This window comes from Eleutherodactylus coqui, chromosome 1, assembly GCF_035609145.1.
Source record: "Eleutherodactylus coqui strain aEleCoq1 chromosome 1, aEleCoq1.hap1, whole genome shotgun sequence".
Lineage (NCBI taxonomy): Eukaryota > Metazoa > Chordata > Amphibia > Anura > Eleutherodactylidae > Eleutherodactylus > Eleutherodactylus coqui.
Window position 1 is genome coordinate 194247719 of NC_089837.1, and position 26066 is coordinate 194273784.

The window sequence follows — 26066 nt, forward strand, 5'->3', positions numbered from 1 at the left end:
AGTCTCTGCTTGAAGACTTCCATTGTAGGAGAACTCACCTCTTCCTGTGGTAATCTGTTCCACTTATTGATCACTCTCACTGTCAAGCATCGGTCACACAAGCGTTTTTTTTATGCTCGAATAGACGAATAAAAGAACCAATGGGTTCCTATAGAAGCGTTCACATGAACAATTTTTAGACGCGCAAAATATTTGCACCTGCCAAAGATACGACATGCGAGTGCAACTCGTATCTAAGGTCCATGGTGTGCTCAAAGATAGGTCTTGTCTAGAGATGAGCGAGCGTACTCGGAAAAGCACTACTCGCTCGAGTAATGTGCTTTATCCGAGTATCGCTGTGCTCGGGTCTGAAGATTCGGGTGCCGCTGCGGCTGACAGGTGAGTCGCAGCGGGGAGCAGGGGAGAGCGGGCGGGAGAGAAGGAGAGAGAGATCTTACCTCCGTTCCTCCCCGCTCTCCCCTGCAGCTCCCCGGTCCGTGCCGGCACCCGAATCTTCAGACCCGAGCACAGCGATACTCGGATAAAGCAAATTACTCGAGCGAGTAGTGCTTTTCCGAGTAGGCTCGCTCATCTCTAGTCTTGTTTTATCTTTGGAGACTATGCGTAGTGTGTGCTTTCCATAGACTATGAGAGCCGAAAAACACACACTACGCACCTTCGATCATGTACACGGGCTACTTTAAATAGCTGGAGTTCACCCATTCACGCAATCTTTTCCACACGCGAGGGACAATCTTTTTGCGCACCTATTCATGCTCAAAAAACACTTGTGTGACCGAGGCATCAGAAAGTTTTTTCTAATATCTAATCTGTATCTCCTCCCTTGACAGTTTCATCCCATTGCTTCTAGTCTTTCCTTGTACAAATGAGAATAGGGCTGATCCCTCTGCACTGTGACAGCCCTTCAGATATTTGTAGACAGCTATTAAGTCTCCTATGAGCCTTCTTTTTTGCTGAGTGGAGACTTAATAGCTGTCTACAAATATCTTAAGTGCTGTCACAGTGCAGAGGGATCAAGTAACCCTGAGGGGCAAGTAACCCTGCTAAACCCATCGTGACTGACAGTCTTCTAGCTGTTACACTGCAAACTGAAAAAACTGACAATTTGGGAAGGTGGATGAGGCTACTGGGTTCTCATGAATAAGATAGACTTAACTTTTGCTGGGAGTTGCAGAAACAAGCTGTAAGTTCCCCCAAACCACTGCATCTTAACCTGTAAGTGACACCGCTGGAATCAGCATATCTGTCACTATAATGTGCTGCCTTCTGTGAGCACAGCATAAAGTATATGACAGGTTCACTTTAACAAGATGTTGGTAATATCTCAACTATAATGTGATCCCTCAAGGGAACCTGCAACTTTCTTTTAATAGCAATGAGAAAACCAAACAAAAAGACCCCATTAAGTCATCCTGCACAATGTAAGATCACCAATCAATTAATGATATTTATGTACGCTGAATGACAGTATGTTACTGAGGTTTAGGTTGAAAACACACTGCCTCAGGTGCAACTGCGCTTGGTATTACGGGGGGAGGGAGGCATACCAAGTCTCCTGATCCAATCCCACCCCCCCCCCCACAACATGCCCCCTGCCGTTCCCTATGGCTCCCCACACATTCCACTTTACCTATCGTGTGCATCTTCTGCCCCTATATCTCCTTATCACCCCCCCCCCCGTTCTGTTTCCTAATAACTAAATACCACATGTAATTTTCGTACTGTTTGTGCTCCCCCATTCCTCGTCTCCTACCTCCTGTAAAGAGCATGCTGCATTTTTTTTCTGTATACAAAAAAGAGGAATGAGAAGGAACCTATTAAAATCAATGGGTTCTATTGTCTGCGCATTGCATGCACCAATTTTGCATATGAAAATATGCGCATAAATAAGTCCATATAAAGACGCCTAAGGCCTGTGTCACATGAATGTATTTGCGTTCGTATTTGCACATAATAAAGTTTGTACGCAATACGCAGAAAATAGAGCCCATTGATTTCAATGGATTCGGTCACAAGTGTGTATTTTGCTTTCGCAATTGCATTGCGCTAAAAAAAACCCGCTGCATGCTCTATTTTTCTGTGCATTTGCACACGAAAAGAACACGTCTTGAATAGAGATGAGTGAGTATACTCGCTAGAGGCAATTGCTCGAGCGAGCATTGCCTTTATCGAGTACCTGCCCGTTCGAGACGAAAGGTTCGGGTGCCGGCGCGGGGGAGCGGTGAGTAGCGGCTGTCAGCAGGAGGGAGCGGGGGGAGAGAGGGAGAGAGATCTCCCCTCCGTTCCGCCCCGCTCTCCCCCGCAGCTCCCTGCCCACCGCCGGCACCCGAACCTTCAGTCTCGAGCGGGCAGGTACTAGCTAAAGGCAATGCTCGCTCGAGCAATTGCCTTTAGCGAGTATACTCGCTCATCTCTAGTCTTGAACTCATTAAACTAATTAGCCATTTCAATGGCTGGGAAGATCCCTGTGTGTTTTTTTTGCATGCACAAAAATACAGTAAAAAGTGCACTTGCGCATGCAAATACGCAACACCTATTCCGCAAAAACGCAGCACCAATACGGAAACGCTCTTGTGACACAGGCCTAAAAGTGCACTCTTTGCTGTGCTTAATATTATTAAGAAAGAATTTGACAGCTACAGTATATAGATTTCCAAATGTTTACCTATTTTACATAATGCACATGTTTTGTTGTTTTTTTTTACTGTGTTTCAGTGTCAAGATTGTCTTTTGTCTATAATCTGGAGAAAAATCTGAATGACACCTCTAGCCTGCTCCACATATGCACATAGTGATCACAAAGATGCGGTATTAACTATTCTAGTGTGCTTCCCCTGGTACGACCTGAGCACAATATGGAAACTAATTGCATTGAGGCAGATGAAAAGGAATTCAATATAAATGTTAATAAAAAATGGAAACTAAAACATTTAATTCATGGAAACGGAACAATTCTGTGAAATTGAAGACACATGGGAGGCGTAGACAGACTTCTTGATTTCACTGTGTGTTCAGTTTGGCATCTTCACGATAGCATTCATCTTAGATTTTACCCTGATTACTAGGAAAAGCATTCACAGTTACCGTGCAGCTTACTTTTCTATTAAACACAGTTTAGTCAGCCATATGTATTTTGGAACTAAAACCCTTCCATACACTTAAAGGATTTGTGCCATTAGCCAGAACACCTTTCAGAATGCAGTACCTAGGGAGAAAAGTAGATTATCCCAGGCCCCACTTCAGACTCCTGCGGCAAGCAGCTGAATTTGCCAGATTAAGGCCTTTTACTCACAGCTGTATGCGTTTTTACATTTGGCTGCATGTGCTAAAAAAAATTGCATGAATGAAGAATATACGTGATCAAGCCCTGATCTTCAGCTGCGTATTTTTTGCCATTCACATGGGCGGCAAAAAACGCGGAAATCGCTGAAAGACAGAAATCCTCGGAAAGACTGCTAATCATGGGCGTAACTATAGAGGGTGCACGGGATGCGGTTGCCCCCGGGCCCAGGAGCCTTAGGAGGCCCATAAAGCCTCTCTTCTCCATATAGGGAGCCCAGTACTATGAATAAAGCATTATAGTTGGGGGCCCTGTTATAGATTTTGCCATGGGGCCCAGGAGCTTCAAGTTACGCCTCTGCTGCTAATACTTAAATACAGCCAGCTGTCACCTTTTCCCAGCATTGGAAAAGCTTTTTCAGCTACCATAGGAGTGTATTGAATCTTCAAGTGTATCTCGGCCAAAGACAGGGCAAGACCTATCTTTGGACATAGCATATAAAATTGGCGGCCAATGTTCTATTTTTTAAGGCACAATTTTTTAACACGGCTAAAAATCGCTCATCTGAATGTATACACTGCAATCCAATGCTTCAGATGGTCCCGATTTTTTAATGCAGCTAAATAGCTTCATATATATGGTTGTGTGAATAAGGACTAAGCTGCAGCTATCCAGGCATTAGCATTGCTTGATAGACTGCCTATCAGAATGCAATATAATGCAATACTACAGTATTGCATTATACTGTACCAGCGATCAAACAATCACAAGTTCAAGTTTCCTATGGGGACCAAAGAAAACATTAATTATTATAAAAAAGAAAAGGTAGTAAAGTTTAAAACAATTTTTCCCAATATTTATAATAAAAAACCTAACCGAAAAACTGATAAACTTATTTGGTATTGCTGCTTCCATTAAAGTCTGATCTACCAGAGTAACATATTATTTATCCCGTACAGTGAATATTCTCAGAGAAAAAAAACGCACAACGGTCCTCACGACTCCAAGAAAGAATTGAATAAAAAAGTGATCAAAGTGATATGTACTCCAAAACGGCACTAATGGAAACTACAGGACATCTCGCAAAAACACAAGCCCTCACAGAACTATTTTGCAGAAAAACAATAAAGTTATAGCAGTTAGAAGAAGATCGGCAGAAAATAATTAAATTTTTTAAGATCTTTTACTTATTAAATGTAGTACAGCTAAAACAACTATATAAATGTTGTACTGTCATAATCATAATAACCCACAGAATAAAGTTATCATGTCATTTTTGTCGCAGTGTGTGCCGTAAAAACAGCCCCCCCATCCCCCCCATCCACACACACACACACACGCACACAAAAATATGTGGATTTTTTTTTGTATTTTACTACACTTACATTTTTTTTAACGTTTTTCAGTATGGTATATGGTACATTAAATAGTACCATTGAAATATACAACTCGTCCTGCAAAAAACAAGCCCTCATACAGCTATGTTGACTGAAAAAATAAGGGTTAGCATATTTTTGAAAGTGGGGAGGAAAATAAAAATCAAAAAAGAAAACTGGGCCACATTCTTAATGGGGTAAAGCAAATGCCAGGAACAGTTATGAGAATAAACATAACCCTCCCCACTAGGAACCACCCTCTGTGACCCAGAGCTCCCATTCTAGCAAACCTTCTGCAGTCCTCCTGTTACAGGATGGTCATTTAATTGAATGACTATCCTGCAATAATACATTTTCGCTGCAGAAGATGTGTGGCTGGTGGCGGCTTTCCCTGACAAAATAAGTTGATTGAGGAGGTGGCAAGAGCATGACCTGGGGTGATCAGCTGATACATGTTGAAAAACTCCTGATTACCTTCATATTTTACCTTGAATACTGATAGCTCAACATTTTTTTTCAAGGGTGCTAAACAGTTACTAAATACTATCATATATATAAACATATTCATAGCATTTTTCATCAAATTACCCTAATACATGTACAACAGACTTCTCGACTGCATGTTATGTCCGGTGACATTTTCCTAAATATGTTGTAGAGTCATAGTCATCATAATTAGATAAAAATTGAAACCATTGATACATGACTCCACCAGACCAGTTAACCGCAAACCAGTTATCAGTATGACCAAAGCCTTCTGATAATCCTAATGCCTTCCTCCCAAAGATGCACCAAGACGTAAACCTATATTACGCCAATACACATGTTGTCATATGGTATCTCTCTATGTCAGCATTTGATGGTAGTTCTTCCCTAGAAGCAATTTATACGATGCATGCTTTGGAAGTTATGATTTCTGTATTACAGCTTTGAGTTTGTATAGTCCTGTAATATGGTTGTGTGTATAAACCCTAAATATGACATAACACATTATCTACGGGAAAATATTATCCGCTAGTGCAACAGCACTATTGCAAAGAGAGGCATCATTTGAAGCTCCTGGGCCCCGGTGGAAAATCTTTAACAGAAAAAGAAAAATCACATATGGCTGAGGGAAGGGAGTTGAATTGAGTGAATTGAAGCAAGTCAGCCAACTTGGAAGGTGCCAGGATCTGCAGCTGAGGCCAGATCCTGGACTCATGGGGAAACTGATGGACATCTGATCAGGGAGCTGTGTTGAGGCCATCTCCCTAGTATCGCATCTGGAGAAGAGGATCCCCTGCCATAAAGAAAGTTGAGGGCCACTTGGTGAGTGGGGTGTGTTGAGCTATCTTCTGTTATGTGGCTGTGGTTTTGGATTATAAATAAAAGAGCTAAGCTCCACCTGGATTGTCTGGCTGCTGTAGGATGGAACCAGGGGTGTAACTATAGGAGATGCAGGGGATGCGGTTGCACCCGGGCCCAGGAGCCTTAGGGGGCCTATAAAGCCTCTCTTCTCCATATAGAGAGCCCAGCACTATAAATAAAGTATTATAGTTGGGGGCCCTGTTACAGATTTCGCATTGGGGCCCAGTAGCTCCAAGTTCTGCCTCTGGATGGAACTCTAGAGTCATACCCTTTCACAAATACATCTATATCTATCTATCTAGATATGCACTACTATGTCAAATATTCATTCTAAAGTACTACTGTAGGCAACTGTTTCCTAAACAGAATGCATATGTAGAATATAAAATATATATCTATCAGATACAATATGCTATAAATCACATAAACACATAATCTAAGTTATTGGAATGAACACTGACTCATTGTTAGCTATAAATGTTGAAAACCAGTCAATGTGCATCATTAATGTTCTATACTTATACATATTCTACGTTATAGGAACAGATAATAATTTCAAGATCCAACATACAATTACAATGGCTTGTCTCAGATTGTAAACAGATACCCATTAGTTCTCTTGTTGGCAAATTTAGTAAATACATCTTGGATTCATTTACACGGTTATAAAAATAAGGCCAAAAAGCATTTAAACGCATCTTTATATTTTCCTAAACTCTTTTATGGAATCTCGTAAATTCTTACCACGCACAAAAAAAAATAATTCACTAAATGTGGCAAATTAGCGTTTTTTTATGCTCAGCACTAGCTAGCTGTTAACAATGTTTACATTTTCCACTGAAATGATTGTCACCCTATATGTATTTGCAGACCAGGGATATCCAAGTAGCATGAGCATAGTGCATCCTAATTTTACATAGTATCCTGTATCTAATGCGCTAAATACATTGTTTTGTGTTTCTTCATCTATATAATCATAAAATAAACACATGTGGATGTATTCATGTAAACACACGCAGCAGAGAAATAATATAACATTCTTTCACTACTCATACTCACATGGCCTTGGTCATCCAGCTCATTATTGGTAAGTTTTAGTTTATCAAAACTAATGACTTGTCTCATCCAGGTCTCTCCAGACGCTGGGGAATCTGGATGGATATAAACACGTGGAGGAACGGGGGAGTCTGCATTGCCTGCGACCATCCATTTGGAACTGTGGTAAACATAGCTGAAGGGATATATAAGAAAATGCATTTGTCATGATGATGTTATTGTAATTGCACAAAATAATGAAGTTAATGACAGTAAATGCAAATGCTAAAGGCAACTTGCACATCATGTTTTGGAAAACCTCTCTCCAGTACATCTTTTTAGATCTGAGGACCACATTGTGACGCATGGGGAAATATTCTCAAAGTCAATATTAGAGAATATTTCCCCTCTCATCTGTTCCACTATCTTTAGTGGAAATCATTTATGAAATCTTTCTGTGTAGATGGTGTCAGACAACTGCTGCATTTTTTATGTACAGAGTTGATTATAGGAGAAGCTTACATTTTTTGGAAAGGCATGTTTACCTTTATATTTTTTTAACATTGAAGTGAATGGAGCAGATATTTAAGGTGTTCACACATTTCTTATTCACAGTAAATGTATATATATATATATATATATATATATATATATATATATATATAATTTATTTATTTTTTAACCTGTAACTGTTCAAAATTGATTAAAAATTGTTGACAAACTGACATTATTTGGCATATTTTTTTAATCCACCACTCATTGACAAAACAAAAAGACCATGATGGATCCTGTGGCAAACATTGATCATGATAGAATGCAAGTAGAGTGATATAAAGTAATGCACTCTGGCATCAGTTTGAATCTTATAGAAATTAGCTCCTTTCCACTATTTTTTTCTTCAAAACCAGAGATCTATCAACTGTTCCATCATAAGCCATCAAAAAATGATTCTACAAAGAACTAAAGCTGCAGCATAATTTTAAAACATATTTATGTTTATGCACAGTTAAAATAAGCACTTTTTGTCAAAGTTTCTCTGCTTTTGTTGTCTGATTTATACTCCATTGACCTCAATGTGAAAACATTTTCGTAAAAGTGTTATAGAGTCAATTGAATACAGTTGCACAACTGGCAAGAACCAATGTAACATGATGCATATTTTGAATTCTATAGAAATTAATGTAATCTGCAAATGTACCTAAAATAGAAAAATAAAAACAAAAATAGAGTAATTAACCAGATTACCCACTATGTTTGATGTGATTTATTCAGAAACACCTCTAGTGCGAATTAAAAAGTACACCACATCTCAGGTACAGTTGACCCTTCAACAAGCATTTGAGCACATGAAGAATCTTCTTTCATTGTCTACTGAGCCTGGGTCAGTGCTCTGCTCACCGTCTTGCTAAAGGGCCTACTGTACCTGAAACATTGCTATTTTTTTTAATTTACATCAGCAGTGTTAACAGTGGATCTGAACAAAATCACTTCAAACATAATTTCTATGCTGTTCTGTTATTCTATTTTCCTATATATTCTGATGGGGAGTAGTCAGTCCACCAGGACCGTGCACCCACATATCCTGTAACATGGAGCTGTGCTCCCTGAAACCTTTTTGGAAAAAAATTAAAGAGAAATACTACTAGGAATTTGGCCTAAGACTAAAATTACACAAGCAGCTTTCTTTTTTAGCCAAACACATTTTGATACAAAATAGAGAATTCCTAACTTTAGACTTTCTCTTCCTTTGAAGTCAGTCCTGTGGCTAAAAACATGCATCACAAACTGCATGTGCAAATCCAGCCTTACAGACTAATATTCTGTAAACTGAATATCAAATCATACACAATCAACCACTCTATAGGAAGGGCATATTTTAGCCATTAGTATAAAAGGTCTTAGTTAAACTTCCAATTTCCAAATCATATTGGAAAAGTAGAAGTGATTGCTTCTGCAGAAAGAATGACATTTCCTTTGTTGCTTTTCTACAGTGGGCATGATTAAGCTTTGATAATAAAAAGGGCAATAAAACAGTATAATACTGTCAGGCATTAAAAAGCACTCACAGATCTGTAAACAGTAGTGCTGTTTTAGCATTTCATTCAGCATAAAGAATATTGTATCTAGATAGTAAAATCTTCATGAGATTACAAACTTTTTAGTCAAATAAAAACAAAAAGTAATACACAGATAATACATTTACTTGTCTATATGTTTATTGCTGTAAAAATGTTGACTTCTTGCATACAAAAATATGTATCACTATATTTTCTTTAAGATGCTAAACATACATTAATTTTAGTTTGCATTTGCATTGCCTAGATACTTGTTACTGGAATACTTTATCTATCTATCTATCTATCTATCTATCTATCTATCTATCTATCTATCTATCCATCTATCTATCTATCTATCTATCTATCTATCTATCTATCTATCTATCTATCTATCTATCTATCTATCTGTCTATCCAAGCACTGACATATTTTGAGTCAGCTATAGTTTTGTGCTTGACAGCCAGACATGCCTATATAAAATGCAATACCGATATATAAAAAGCAATGCCGATCATTAAATGGTTGAAATCGAACATATGGTTAAAAATAAACACAAATCAGCTCCAGCAGGAAAATACATAGAAGAAGCAAAGAACAAAAGATAAATACACATATAAAAGCAAAATACTGCGCTCGTAGGCTAAGCATTACTTTCCGCGGGTAAATCGGTACATGTAAAAGAAAGAAAAAACTCGCTCTTTTAAATCCTCTACCCGGGTATTTAAATTACTTTCCGAAGCCTACAGTGTTCACTCTGCCCATGCAAACGCTGCAGATACAGCAGATCCGATAATAACCGCTGAAGAAAAGAAACGCAAGCAAATTTCACCATGCATCCAATGCATAATACAAAGGAAGAAGCAAGAGAAATGTGCAATGTAAGCTACAAGCGACCGTCGTTATCGTCATCACTATCATCAGGATTTGCACTGCGTTATGAACAATCAACCAGTAACCGCAACTTCTCCTTCATTACTTTGTACACGCACCAAGAACATTCCCAACTATTCAGTACACATCATAATGAATATTCCTGACGCTATGCCAAGTAAAGGAGCCATAAATAAAAATGCTAATTTACAAATGTAATGCTATGTCATATAAATCACTGAAACGAATAAGGACCCTCTGAGAACTAAATGACAATGTTAACTCTTTACCATTAAATAAATAGTACATATAGTATACTGTACACAACACACACATATCTATCTATCAATCAATCAATCTATCTATCTATCTAGCTGTCTATAACATACAAAAATATTGTCCCGTATAGCTGCACCAAACACCCAACTACAAATCGAATAAGGGGTATCAAATGTATAACTTTATAATTACCGGTATCTTTTATTATCCACGGGCACTATGTCCATGGCTATATAATATTGCTGATGAGGGTCTAGTCCAGAAATCTTCACCCTCATTGCTGGAAACATCCGCCTGCAAAATAAATGCATACAAATAATAAACTCTAAATCAATAAAATAACCCAGTTAGATTATTATTAACAATTAACGGAATAACTCAACAAATAAATAAATAATTTTAATGGAACACTGAATTGGACTGCATATCTAGTCTATCAGGGTGTTGCATATTCTAGTGTGCTCCTGAGGTGTTTGTGTGGATGATTTATGATAACACAATGTCCAATGTAAGCCTCCAATGAATGGCAGACACTACATAGCACAGTGAGAGCCAAGAAAGTGTCCTCCTGATATTTCCCTCTATGCACCTGTAGAACATAGAGGTTTGGCTGAGACTTTCCTGGACAAACAGTGCATTGTACAGCCTTTCGATGGCTGCTATAGAGGCAGAGAAATGTAGTCTGGAACATATGGATTTCATCAGATATGTTTGTGCAATATTTAATAAGCTGAGGTTCCTTGTATAATATCCAGGTTTTCTTGTACATCTGTCTTTGAACCGTGTCTTTTCAGAAGAAGACCCAATTCATGGAGCTGCTCTAATGAGCACTGCACAGGCTGCTGCTGCACGTCTCCAAGTGCTGGAACAGACTTCCCATCTGCAGTCACTTCATCATCCTGTAAGCTTCAATTTAGGTGCAGGGACCCCATCCTGCTGTCTTTCTAATATGGAAATCTATACATGTCAGCTTTCCCTAGTGGGATCAGCAAAACAAGATGTACAGGAATCATTTCATTAAATACCAAACAAAAGTGTTTATTACAACCATGTGTCTTGTTAGTATACAATGTTACAAGAAGCAGGGTAACTGAGTATTGTTACCTTCAGGACTGATATTATATGGTCATCCGTGAAACGCACACATTTTTACTCCCAAATACGGAATAAAACATAGCATTTAACGGACGCATAGAATATAATGGGTTAAACGCAGTCAAAGAGTGCATAGTACGCTTGACTACATTTGGCGAGTTTCTGTGCGTTTTTTTTTTTTTGTGAGATTCAAAAGTGTAGCCTAGTATACTTTTCTGTCCAACAAGAAAAAGTATGGAAACGAAAACTTTTTTTTGAACATTGCAGTCAATGGAAAATGGATGGAAATGTATGACTGTACGTTTTCATATGCTTGACATACACATTTTTTATGATCAGAAAGAAAAAAATGCATTGAACTACAAAATGTATTAAGAAAAAATGAGTTTACAGTAAAAAGGATATAATTTTTCAAATCAAAAATAGATCAAAATGGATCAAATAATATATTGTGAATACAATTTTAAAAACATTAACATATGCTTAAAATGCATGCATTTGTGCATGTTTTTAATGTACACTTCTTATATATATGAAGCATAGGGGAAAGTGCCAGTGTGGATGGGCCTAAAAGGGTGTGACTTTACCTGTTCCCTAAATATGGTCTACTTTCTGTTATTAGACTTTTATTTTTTTAGAGAAACAAAGTTTTCAGTATTTAAGTGGCAGGTTACCTTACTGTGAATGGGCAACTCTTAGGCGGGGATTCACATGGGCGCGTTTGCGTGTGCAAAATTTGTGCATGTATTATGCAGTGAAAAGAACCCATTGCTTTCAATGGGTTTGCTCACATACAGGTTTTTTTTTGTGGGCATATTGCTTGCACACACAAAATGTGCAGTATTCTCTATTTTTCTGCGCATTTGTGCACCAAAAGTCACCATAGAAGTCAATGGGGATGTGCAAATGCACGCACAATACGCTAGGAGATGCGTGATACACTTGTGCAGAAAAAGAACACATCTTCAAATCATTAGACTAATTAGCCATTTCAATGGCTGGGAGCATCAGTGCGTATTTTTTTGCACGTGCAAATGCGCATGCCTTGTGCATGCAAAAACCAACAAACTATATGCTAATGTGCAAGCAAAAAAGCAACATTCTTTTCGCAAATACGTAGCGTTCATGCGTTCGCAAATAGGCATATGCTTGTATGAAGCGGGCCTAAACTGAATAAAGTAGCAACTACTAGCAAAGGTTGGGCTTCAAGCACAAGTCCCACTTGTGATTCATAGGCAGTGATCACTACTCTGTAGACCTGATGTTCCAGTCTATGCTGGCCCTCTATTACTTTAACAGCAAACCTATTTCCTGACCTAAGTTAACTTTTCTTGGCAGGTGTGGTGGTCTCATAGTCCCTCAGTGATATATATTGTAGAGCCCTGGCGTGAGGACTCATATAAACCCTCCCATGAACCTGTATGCTGCACTGATAGAACTACATTTCACTTTAATCCTGGGTCTTGTTTACTCTCTCATTACTGGCTGCAGATCATAACTGAGGTATTCAAGGCAAAGTCCTCTCATCAGCTCCAGGTGAATATCCCATAATGTTTGTGTGAGCAGTTATGGGTTCAGATTCTGGTGTAGACTATGTAATGGCAGGGTGATTTACAGTGTATGGTGTTTATCCAGCAAACACATCATGGTGGAAACATTCAGAGTGAAATGAGAGTGCCAAACCTTGTGTAGTAGGATGTCACTGGCCTTCTAGCTGTCTGTCACTCTACATCCAGCATCATGACGTATAGCTGTAGACTTGGCTCATCTCACTGCACAGTTATCCACAGCAGTTTCTTTATATTATCTATCTATCTATCTATCTATCTATCTATCTATCTATCTATCTATCTATCTATCTATCTATCTATCTATCTATCTATCTATCTATCTTAGTACCAATGAAATAAGTCAGGGTATATATAATAGTGACCCATCCTCACCTCCCGGCCTTGGTGATGATCATCTCGGTCCCGATCTCATGGAAGCGCTTCCATAACTCTGCTCCTTGAAGATCCACACGAATGACAGAGGAAGCCGTTCCCAATGGGGCAGCCACCACAGGAGAAGACATGGGGGATCTACAATTGCCAGCTGCCTCCTTAACGCCACCATAGCCATCTTCACTGGGAGCTGCAGGGCCACACAGTGCAAAGTCAGATCACCACCATACAACCATACACATCAATCATATATTATATACACCGAATTAGTAAATACTAGATTAAGAATGACCATTGCTGGTTTCAAATTTTAACACAAATGAGTGTAAAGTCTGGAATTCTAACTATTACCATAGATATATATTGTAAGTATACAATCACATAAACAAGTAAAATTGCATTAACAATGCACCCTGTAATTGCAGGAACTAAAAGAGAAACACATATTTTCAGATATATTATTTTATAATCCACCATAAAACTAGTATATAAAAATGCTAATAATATGACAGCAGTATTAATACTAGTGATGATGTTAGTGCTCGTTGTTTAGTAGCAGCAGAAGTAATAATATCTCGCCTAGTTTTCCGAACTAAGTAACAATTATTCTGTATGTACCCTAATGGATTTTACGTTAATATTTTACAAATGCCTGAAATTAAATCACTTTCTATCATTGTTCCAATAGTCTGCTTCTTGGATAAATTACAATAAAGCATCCAGATTGAACTGATACCAAACTGATTTTTGTAACTACTTGCATTTCGTAGTTATTAGTGGGATCCTTCAATTCATTAAAAAGACTACCCGCGGCCTTAAATCCAGTATTAACTCTAGAATTGTATTTCCTTCTTATACTTGTATTTCGTGACGAACACTCAGAAGAATAAATACTATTGATATATCCAAGCTGATGCCAACACATGAACTGGCACTTTAAAGCGAGTTCTTAAATAACTCTTGCAATACTATGTATATACTATATAAATATCCATCCTTTATATCACGTATTCTAGTATTGTGGCTTGTGATCTGGAACCCCATGAAGATCTGGCGCCTGATAATTATGATGCCAACATCTGGTGGCACGGAGTGTTCTCTACAAGTCACATCACTGGGTGAAGCTGAGGAGAGGGCATTTATACATGCGAACACCACAGTAATGAATAACTGCGGTGAAATAAAACTTTACAAGATCTCTCTATAACTTGGACCATTATCTCTCTATATAACCCATCGATGCGTTCTGTATGCTGTCTTCTTACTATCGTCGTATATAACTTTATATCATGTAATATGCAATTTAATATAGTTTTGGCAACTAGTATATAACTTGAAGATATGCACCAACATCAAATAGTATAAAATGGACCTTATTGTGCTCTTAGCATGCCCAGTCATACAGTCACCTATATAGAGAGTAAAGCGGCAACACTTACAGGAAGGCAGCATGTTGCACACCGGGTGCTCGAGCTCCGTGGCCCCGGACTGCTCGGCGCCCTCCCTGTCCCCATCGTCCAGCTTCCTTCGCTTCTTCTTCTGCAGCTTCTCAGCCCCGATGAGTGCCTCCACCGAGAAGGCGTGAGCCTTGAGGCTCATGGTGCAGGGTGACCTCCTCTTGTCTGCCATGTCTCATATATGGAGCAGCGCTATCACACGGCACACATATATGACATGCCCCCTGTGCAGTCGCGGGAGAAGTGTAATCCAGAGCCGGGCGGTGTCTTCCCTCCCGGTGCCCGGTGCGGTGACACGGAGGAGCGGCTAATTGTTACTTGTAGCGTTGATCTGTCAGCGCCGGAGAGCAGGACAGCGCTGGAGACAACTTGCTCATTAGTGACAATAAAGCGGAGGGGCGGGGAGGGGCTGACATGTGTCAATCACTTCCCTGCTGACCAACCACAGCTGTAGCGCTTCACAAGGGGTGGGGCCACATCCTAATTAGGCTGTGAGTGAAGAAAGATAATGTAATGGTTTAAAGTCAGAACTAAGATTTGTCCACACCCAGAGTGCTGCCACAGACTAGCTGAGGGAAGAGTTATCATCAGTGACTACTCACACTGCTGTGCTCTACTCCTATGTGTAATGATCATCATCAGTGACTACTCATGCTACTGTGTTCTCTACACCTATGTGTAATGGTTAGCACCAGTGACTACTAATACAGTTGTGTTCTCTACACCTATGTGTAATGGTCATCACCAGTGATTACTAATACAGCTGTGTTCTCTACACCTATGTGTATGGTCATCATCAGTGACCACTCATATAGCTGTGTTCTCTACTCCTATGTGTAATGGTCATCATCAGTGACTATTAATACTGCTGTTTTCTCTACTACTATGTGTAATGGTCATCATCAGTGACTACTCATACAGCTGTGTTCTATACACCTATGTGCAATGGTCATCATAAGTGATTATTAATACAGCTTTGTTTTCTACACCTATGTGTAATGATCATCATCAGTTACTACTCATACTTCTGTTTCTCTACTCCTGTGTTTAATGGTCATCATCAGTGACTACTGATGCTGCTATGTTCTCTACTCCTATGTGTAATGGTCATCATTATTGACTCCACTCATACTGCCGTTTTCAATTCCCATGTGTAGTGATCATCATTTGTGATATATGACATATGGAGATAATCTCATTGTTATCTGTGACACCACTGTATTGATCATTATATACGTGTGTGTGTGTGTGAGCAAAGCAAAAGCTAAATCTATGGCATCACCTTAATGCGAATTTTCTGAATTTCTCAATTAAAATGATCACATAAATGATCATATATGCCTCAAAAGGTATGTGTGAAATCATTTGTAGCCATTGAGGAATACATATGTATTATGATGTGCTTAGATGACCAAGATGAGCGTGTTGTGCCAAGTGGCTGGATAACACTGAGTAGGGAGGACAAGGAGGCCACAAAGGTCTCGATGTGTTTGTGACTCCAGTATTTTGCATAGCTAGTAGCATCATTACAATGCTAGTTTTTTTCTGGTTCTGCTCAGCGTTTTATGCTTCTATTCTCATCCCAATTAGTCAAGTTTTCACCTAATTACAGTATAATTTTATCACAGCAGCAGAGGCTTTGCCCTTCCTGTAAGTTGAAGAAGATTGCTGTTTCCACCACTGTGACTCGAATTTAGCACCTTAATAAAAAGTTAAGGCTTCCTCTTTATAGGTTGACAAGGTTTATGCTGGGAGTTGTTAAATGTGTAGAGGTGCAACGGGATGGAGGAGTTCACAGCTCTCCTGACAGTCCCCCATCCTTCTCTCACTCCCAGCTCTGAGAATCTGGGGCTCTCAGCCTCTGCACACATGTGGCCCAGCTCCGCTTTTATTTCTTAACCCATTCTTTGCCACACATTAGCCTCAGATATTATTCAAAAGTACAGACATGTAGAGGTATTATTATTATGGTCGTCACTAATTATATCGCTGTATTTTAAACAGAATTTAAAACAAAATTATAATTTTTAATACTGTTATGTTTTCTTCCCTCCATTTTTTTTAAGATATTCCATTCTAACATTGAACGTTGATCATTTATATTCCATGCCGGTAATTTTAACTTCCCTACTATATTGCTTTGAAACAAAGAGACCAACGTATTAGATAGTAATATAACTAATGCAGTAATACATACAGATGTAGTAATGGCACTAATGTAGTAGTTAGATATATGAATCGATACACATGATTATAATGCAGTGGAGTGTTATAATCCCGGTGAAGTTGATGAAATTTCAACGTCTAGTAGGCAGCGAGTAAAAATATGTAGTAGATGCTGCATAGTCTCTCTGTACTAGAAAGCCTTATAACCCTGAGAACTGAGAACTAAACATAAGGCTAGGACTGGGTCTTTAGGTACTAGAAGACTTGCATCTGTACTTGTAGAATATATACCTTTGCCAATGTGCACTCTATACTTGGTTTTACTTTATAGACTTTAACATCATCAACTCTGAAAACTGATGACTGAACATCTCCAAGGATGATAATACAGTATGATGCAGAACAACAGCAATCTGTTTGCACAGCTATCGTGGAAAATAAATGTAAAGCTCAGTATTACCATCATTGTGATTATGATATCAGAAATAATAATAAAAGTCGACCTGCAGGTTCCGAAAGCCTGGAACGATATAAGAAATTTCCACATTAAATGCAAAACAATGAATACAAGACTAAAAATATATTAGATTGGTGTTAGAGTTGGGGTACTTTAAAGATCATACAAGAATAATCAGCAGATATAAAAGTGTAATATAACATGGCATTTGTCTCCCTGGACAAATAACTAATGTCTTACAAACCGCAGTACTATGCGAGATGATGATGAACTCACAACACTGTAAAACACGAACATCCAGAATCTTTATACTTCAGATATTTGGCAAGCTTATTATTTAAGTTTACTTCTTATAATTGCTGGTACTGTTATCAGTAGCGAGCGGTAATAGTTTATGTTATTATTGTTAATGTATCGCATTTATTACATAGCAATAGTTAATATACTCATTATTAATATTAGTAGTAGTAACCTGTACCAGCAGCACCAAAAGCATACTATTATTATTGTAGTAAATTATTAATATTAGTAGATATTATTACTACTAGTAGCAGTAGTAGTGTTAATATGAGCAATCCTAGGTAGGAAATAATAGTGCTAGCTGAGTATTAGTATAAGATTATTTCATCAGTTTATTTTGAAAAGTAGTAATAATATTACTACTAACACTAATTATTAGTATTACTACTGTTACTTCTGTTGTTGTAACGAGTATTTGTAGTGGTTGCTATTATTGGGATTATTGTAGTTATACTAAATAGCAAAAAGTTCATTATCATAATTTTAAGCATTAGTATTAGATTTTTTAAAAATTAAAACAATAATGGTGAAAAAGCCTAGTTATCTTGTTCTTCTTCTTCTTATAGTAGTAGTTGGTTGTTGTAAACTCCAGTATTAGCTGTAGTTGATTATTATGATTAATATTATCATCACTATTCTATTATGATACTATTCCAAGTCAATGTGTCTGGTATTCTTTTTATTCTTCTCTTCACATCATTAGATGCTCATATGCTAGGATTTTTCGGTCAGTAATTGCAGTCTTGTTTCCTCACGTGGAATGGTGATGAGATTATCAGATCATTTCCTTTGAGGGATATGAGGACTTTATTGCTGATACATCCAGCAGACCTAACAAGTGTTCCCCTCCAAAATCCTCCGACACTTAGTACAGAGGAGCATTAGTACTAATTGCCACAATGCAAGGGGCTTTGTAGCTCATCTTCCCTGCTGTAAGTCATATCAAGGGGGTCTCCTTTCCAATAGTATCAGGTAGCATCATCCTGCTTCATGAGTGCTGCCTGCTCATCCTTTCTGGCATAAACAATTGATGATATACGTCAAGCTACAGCAAATTGCCCACCAACCGGCAAGTGACCGTAGGTCAGAGGTTTCCATGCAGTAAATGTCCCGCTGCTTTCACTGTGCAGACACTGAGAATTAAATGACCATATGACACATGATAAAGCAATGTTCTGCCACTTCATGTCCCCGAGCCGTTGTGACATGAAAATGTAAACTCGCATGACTTGCTAGGACTTATAGTTTCACTTCTAATGGTTGCAGACCATTGCCATAGAGCCTGTCTCTTATATACAGTACCTGACATTACATTAAAAATCAGCTTATCCTGTGCATGTTCATATAACATGTCTAGGTATAATATGACTGATGTAGAAGGGAAAAGTATTGAAATCTTGTATACAGGTTCATGAAATACAATTGGACACTTGAATACATGTTGTATCTAATTGCAGAATATTAAAGCATATGATTGGCAGATATATAGTGATCAGATGGGCAGGACACATTTGACAGTCGGGCTCTTTTTGGGAGTGCAGTGAATTTGCAGCTTATTCTACAGACTTTCAGAAAAGCTCATCGTCTGCAGACAGCATGCTATCATTACATGTGAAGCAAGATCACTAGTGAGGTTAATTGTCTATAGCACCTAACATAGTAATTCACTGCAGTGCCTGCACAAGTCTGAATACTACTGCATCATAGGTAAAGGATGACCATATATCACATCCCTGTGACATCTATAGGTTCATAATGTGACAATTATACACTCATCATCAGGACAGATCCACCCTGCTTATTGGGAGGCAAGTAAATATTTCTGCCTCGACAATAATGAAATCTGGCAAAAGACATTGAGCTTGGAGAAGAGCATTCCTTGTAGGAAATGAAGAGGAGCAGACTCTAACAAATCCAGGAGAAGCAGAGATACATTATTTTTTTTTTTTGCCCTGCCTTAAAATATTGCTGTAATTCAAATTGTTTTGAAGCCTCCCTAGTCCTCACTTTTGGTGAAATCTGAAGGCATCATGAATAAAACCTCAATTCACCAGCATGCTGCACATTCACCTCCTGTAGCATTTAGCTGGGGTAAATAAAGAGGTATCACTGTTTGGGACCTTTCACATGGGACAGAAGTTTCTGCAGGACACAGTGCAGATGTGGATTTTGTCAATCAGTGCAGATTTTGTTGCATTTTTAACTGCGGAATGCGTACCGAATAAAGTTTAAAACTTTTTTCTGCAGACTTTAATTGCGGAATTACATTTCCTGTATGTTTGAAATCCACAACAACAACTCCACAAGATGTTTTTCCACTGCAGAATTTAATCAGGCGATATAAAGTAAAGATGCATAGATTTTAACAGGTGCAAAATTTAAGCCCCATAGGGATAACATTGTGATGCAGAAATGTCCATGTGGAATAATTCTGTCCCATGTGAAAGGTCCTTTTTCCACATGGATGCTTCCAGTGATGTTCATTAAAATCAATCCAACCTACAGGACTCTGCACTTGGGATTCTCCAGCTGCAAATACTTACATCTTATCTATAATTTACACCGCCATCTGCAGAATGATAGCTGCAGGAATCAATCTGATGATAAGATATACATAGTTTGGATATTATCATTTTTTATATATCTTATTTCTATTATGCTCCAGCTGTAATAGCTATGATTACAAACCTACAGCTAGAATGTCTATGATTATAAAGTTACAGCCTCAATTATGTGATTCTAATGTTACAGCTGTAATGCATGTGATTATAAAGTTACAGTTTTAATATATGTGATTAAAAGTTACAGCTATTTAATTATAAAGGTACAGCTAATATGTGATGATTTATACAACTGGAATATACATGACTTAGGAAGATACAGTTACAATAAATGTGTTATAAATCTACAATGTTGCAACTACAACATATGTGATTATTGATGTAGTATATTATATACATGGTTATAAAGTTACAGTTTAAATATATGTGATTATAAATACGTTACAATATATGAGATATAAAGTTTCATCTACTATGTATGTGGCTATAACCTTACTGCTGTAATATTTGTGACTACAAATACTACAGATACCAAATATTTGATGGTAATATTACAGCTGCAATTTGATATATTGAATCAGACTGTGTTTTATATTAATAAATGTATATAAATGTAATAGCACGCTCTAGTAAATCTGCTGAATGTAAAAGGGATGGACATACAGTTCTGAATATGTTTGGATGAATGGGAATTGGAGTATATCTATTCCTCACTTGGGTAGAGGAGCTAGTGGTATGCTGCATTTAACAGAATAGAAATTAATGCTTCTTATTCAGTATGTTGGAATTATCTATATTTGCTGACAGTATCCTTGGATTCTTTTGGGATTGCTGAGACTTGTACACAGTGCCCACAATTTGTTATTTTCCCAGGGGCAGCAGCAGAGGCAGATAAATCTGGTCAATTATCTATACATTTGTCAGCTGGGATCATGCCCTAACTCCAGCAAAAGAGACAGAAAGAATACAATGCACAGCAGCAAATGTGAGCAGTTTGCTAAACAAATGGTCCACAGGTTGTACTGGTGACGAAATGTTGTCATAGGCTCTACTGGGACAATGTGTACTATAGTAATAATAATACAGCAGAAAGGTTAGGGAAAATCTACAGTTTTTGGCTTCATTCACACGAGCGTATGCGTTTTTACGGTCACCCGCATGCACCTTAAAATCATGTGGATGAAGAAAAGACGCAATCAAGTCCCGAGCTTATTTAGTGTTTTCTCGTCCATTCACATGGCCAGGTGCAACGTATTAGGGAAAAAATACGCCACAGCCAGGAAATCCCTCACTCGGCATAAATCCTCAGAATGAGTTCTAATGCCTGAATGGAGGCTACTGTAAGCTTTTCCCCCACGTTGGACGCTATTAAACTCCCTCCTGTTTTTTGCAGCTCCCATAGAAGTTTATGGGAGCTGCCAGCGTGTATCGGTCGAAAGATAGGTCAAGACCTATGTTTTCCGGCAGCGTATAAATTCGGTCACCGATTTCGGTTGCCTATGCGCTATTGTTTTCAGCCCAACGTCATCTGACTGAATACAGTGGAAGCCAATGCTTCAGTTGGTCCTGATTTTCATGTGACATAAAAATGTGGCTAAATAGCCGCATAAAAATGCTCGTGTGAATGGAGCCTTTACTTGTATCCCTTCTTTCACCTGCAAAGCAGAGTACTAGTAATAATGGTAAATTACCAGCAGACGTTTACTTGATACAGCCAATCAGCTTTCATATTAGTTAATTAAATCAAATTAACTGAATCATCAGGAAAATTTATCACATATGTTTTGATTATGATGGATCATGCATCTAGAGTGTTGTATGTAAAACCTGTTTTCCCTCACAAGAAAAAAGGCTTGCGGTTGAAATTCTGCCCAACTGCGGCTACCAATCGCCACATGAACTTGCCGATGTTATTACAAGGTCGTTCAGCCACTGGCTGTCGCAGCTGCCTGGATCATCACCAATCCTTTCCAATTTCTACCTCTGCAAAGTGATGATATATTTCACTTGTTGTGCAGGGAGTACAACCCAGCTTCATTGTGGGCACAGTGGGTTGTCTGAAGTGGGGATAAGCAAAAAAAAAAGACCTTGATCTCTCATAAATGCTAGAGATAGGACCTCTACCAATCATAATGTCATGTCATATCCTATCCAGATTTCATATGGAGGTTTCCTGTCGAATTAATACAGAATTGTGGCATGATCCATTGAATGCCATATTACAGTGGTAATCTATCCTAAAATCATTGCTTCTAGGGGAGTCATATAGTATCAAATGGAGTCCCTATAGTTTTCTAACATAAATAGTGCTGGAGGTCAGATCTTAGGGACTGCTGTGTTCAGGGAGTATTTATCTACTTATGTTTCCTGCATGGAAGTTCTCTAGTCTGTCAAACAGTTATGTTCACAAAGAATGAAAAACATCCTGTCCATTCAGGAAAGTTGTAAGAGTGAGCATATGAGGCATGGCAGTATGCATCTAATCACTTCTGTCTTCTGCATTTCACAGATGATGAATGCCACTGGTTCCAGGCACTAAAAATTGCGTTATTACATAATTGTTTGCTATATAAGACACCAATCTTATGTTACAGATTCAAGGCAATTACAATAAGGTTATTTTAATATTTTTCCCTAATTATTAGGAAATGTTTTAAGGTCAATTTCTTAATATACCTGTTTACACTTTATGTGCAGTTGCAGAAATATGAAATGTTCTTGCCAGATGCAAGTTGCTACAAAATCTGCAATATACATAGAGAGGCAGTAAGGTATATATTTGTAACATGGCTACATTTTATTGATTCACGCATATTTCAATAAGACAGATTATTAAACTATACCTATGAGGCAATAAAACACACCAAGTTAATTAATCAATCTCTAATATGATAAAAGATTGTGTAATACCTATTTATTGTTAATTTGTACAACTACTGCAGCCAAATTGTAACTTGTTCAGTTACAGAAAGCAGCTTCAATTGTATTATAGTAGCTTATCCTTATGCTGTCACAAGGCTAGAGAGATACAAGTGGAAGGGAGAATCTTGTGCTTCAGGGGTCAAAACTAAAAAGCTAAAATGCTACAGTTTATATTTATGTCTGCAGATACCTACAAGCAGTAATCACATGTAAAATGCCATTTTATTGATAATTATATTGTGACTTTGGGCAATTTTTATACATAGAATTTTTAGGAAAACGTCATGTTTTCAGTGGCACTTTTCATGGTGTTATTTGCTGTACTTCTTTAAGCATAAAATGCAGCAGCCAGATCTTAGCCGCAAAGCAATAGGAAAATCTAAAATGCACTACAAACAGTACTTTTGCTTTTTGGGTCAGCGACTATTTTTTGCAAAAGGTATCAGGCTCTAGGTATGATTTTTGTCCATTCATTTTTTCATAGCCTTCACTGTAGAAGAATGGACAAAATTCATAGTGCTTCTACAAGCTCCCCCCAACAAAGCCACAGAGAAAAGTGTGCGAAGAAAGCATTATCACTCCTCAGCTATACCCTAATTCAGTTTCTTTATCACTGGTTGGTGGGCCAGCAATACAGAGTCATGTGTAAGTTTTTTTTTCTCATTCTGTTATTAAAGGCAATCGTTTAACATGCAGAATAGCTGCTGACACGTAAGAATATCCTTAGAAAAATATTGTTGCCTCCACAACGTACATAGCAGTCATTGGAAAAGCTACGCAAACATGAAAAAATAATCACTATTATTTTTTCCTGCTTCTTTTTACAGAAATGTTAAAAGATACTGTATTGGATTGAATGTTCTTTAAATATGTATAGTCTTTTCAAAAGACAAGTCAAGAAACACTGCTTTGAAATGTAAAATAATTATACGGCTGTTACAATACTATGTTCCTATGATTCATTCTGAGCTAATTTCAAGAGAATAAAACTCATTTGCATGGCTTCTTTAAATGTGTTACTTATCAAAATCTCCATCAATATCTACATGTAATATGTGGATTCTAACAAGAATTTTAATGCGGATATCACTTTATCATTTGAAGAAGGGAAATCCGCATTGGAATAAATGAATGGCCATGTCAATTCTGCTGCAGATCTCTTGCAAATTTTTCTGCACCACGTGGATGAGATTTGTTAACACCTCATCCACATGGCCGTGGACTGTAAATGATGCGGATTTTATGTGCTGAAATTCAGTGTAGAAAATACGTAACATTTATGTTATAAGTGAACATACCATAAGTATGCGCACTATTACTTTATATAGTAACAGAGGTTGAAGATAACACAAGTCCAATCTTTTAATCCATTATATATCATTATGATGTTTACCTTTAGGCTGGGTTCACACTTGGCGTATTCCCGTCGGAAATCTCGCGGTTTGGCCGCAGCAAAAAACGCGAGATTCCCGCCGGGAGTAAGCCGCGGCGGCTTTGAAGCGGCCCGGCCGCTTGCTTTTCAGTTGCGGCCGGCTCTCCCATAGAGGAGAGCGCGGCCGTGACATAAACAAACAAAAAAACGAAAGTAAACAGACATGCTGCTTCTTCTGAAACCGCGGCTGCGGCCGCCGCAGCCGCGGCCGCCGCAGCCGCGGTTTCAACCGGATTTACCGCAGCGGATTAGCCGTCCCGTATGGATGAGGTTTCTGAGAAACCTCGTCCACATGACTGGCTAATCCCGAGATTAGTGGCTGCGGGCGGTTTTGCCGCGGGCGGATCTGCTGTGGCAAAACCACGGCAAATCCGCCCTGTGTGAACCTAGGCTTAGGCTGGTGTCACATGAGTGTAAGTGCATTTACGTACGCATTTGTGCAGTAGCCATTGCTAATTGCACATGTAAGTGTGTATTACTGTATTTTTTGTGCACAAAAAAACACGCATTCATTGAAGTAAGCAATACATTTAATTAGTTCAATATGTTCTACTTTCATGCGCAAAGGCACAGGAAAATAGAGCATGTAGAGTATTTTTTGTGCGAACCATATGCACACACAAAATACATACATTTCAATGTATCCATTGAAATAAACAGGCTCTGTTCGCTGCGTATTGCATGTGCAAAATATTGCACACATACGATCATGAGACATAGGCCTTAGGGCTTATTCACATGAGTGTATGTCAGCCGCCGTTTTCACGGCCGGCCGATATATGCTACCATCTGAGCTGTTCGCCCCCTTCCCTCCCACTTACCGTCTCTCTGCTCTCTCCTCCCCTCTGTCTGTTTGCAATTGGAGGGGGCGGGATGGGGGTGGAGCTAAGCTCCTGCTCACTCCTGGCCCCTTGTTCGCAGCCAGCAATGGGAGGGGGCGGAGCTCTGCCCGCCCATTGCAAACAGCTAGAGGAGAGAGCCAGCAAGGGGAAGGGAAGGGGGAAGGCAGGGAAAGTGACTACATGCTGCTGGAGAGGGAGCAATAGGAAAAAAATCTCAGCGTGCTACAAAATAATATATCAATCAGAAGCAACATGCACAGCCGAGGAAGAAATTGAATGCTTGCTTTTGGTTGAGCTTCAGTAGACCCCTCAAAGACCAATATGCAACAAAGTCCAAGGCACTGCCACAGTAAAGTATTGAAAGTTGTATTTCAGAGGGCCGAAGCGGGGACCACAACAGAGGCACCAGCGGAGGTGGAGAGGGCTGGCTGCCTACTCCATACAGCGGCAGACCGGGTGAGTGACGCGGCGGCCGCCGCTGCCGGTCTCGGCGCCCCCCCCCCCTGTGCTCCTCCACTCCCACAGGACTGTAACACTGCATCTGGGGCACCAGAAGCCCCCTGGAGAGGGCTCCCTGCGGCTATCATCCCAGTCCGTTGGTCACAGCAAGGGGCAGCCCCTACCCCTCCCCCCAGCCAAACACCATC

General features: G+C 38.9%; 1 protein-coding gene across 1 annotated transcript in view; it reads right to left on the reverse strand.

Moving 5' to 3' along the window:
• The window catches only part of TBX18 (T-box transcription factor 18), a 37401-nt gene extending 22331 nt beyond the window's left edge, over positions 1-15070 (reverse strand). The window contains exons 1-4 of the mRNA XM_066605022.1: positions 14722-15070; positions 13283-13472; positions 10437-10538; positions 7063-7234 (exon numbers count right to left, since the gene is read on the reverse strand). Of these exons, the coding sequence (XP_066461119.1) occupies positions 7063-7234; positions 10437-10538; positions 13283-13472; positions 14722-14911 (654 nt within the window). The 5' untranslated portion in view covers positions 14912-15070. The remainder of the gene's footprint in view (positions 1-7062; positions 7235-10436; positions 10539-13282; positions 13473-14721) is intronic.
• Between the last annotated feature and the right edge of the window lie 10996 nt (positions 15071-26066).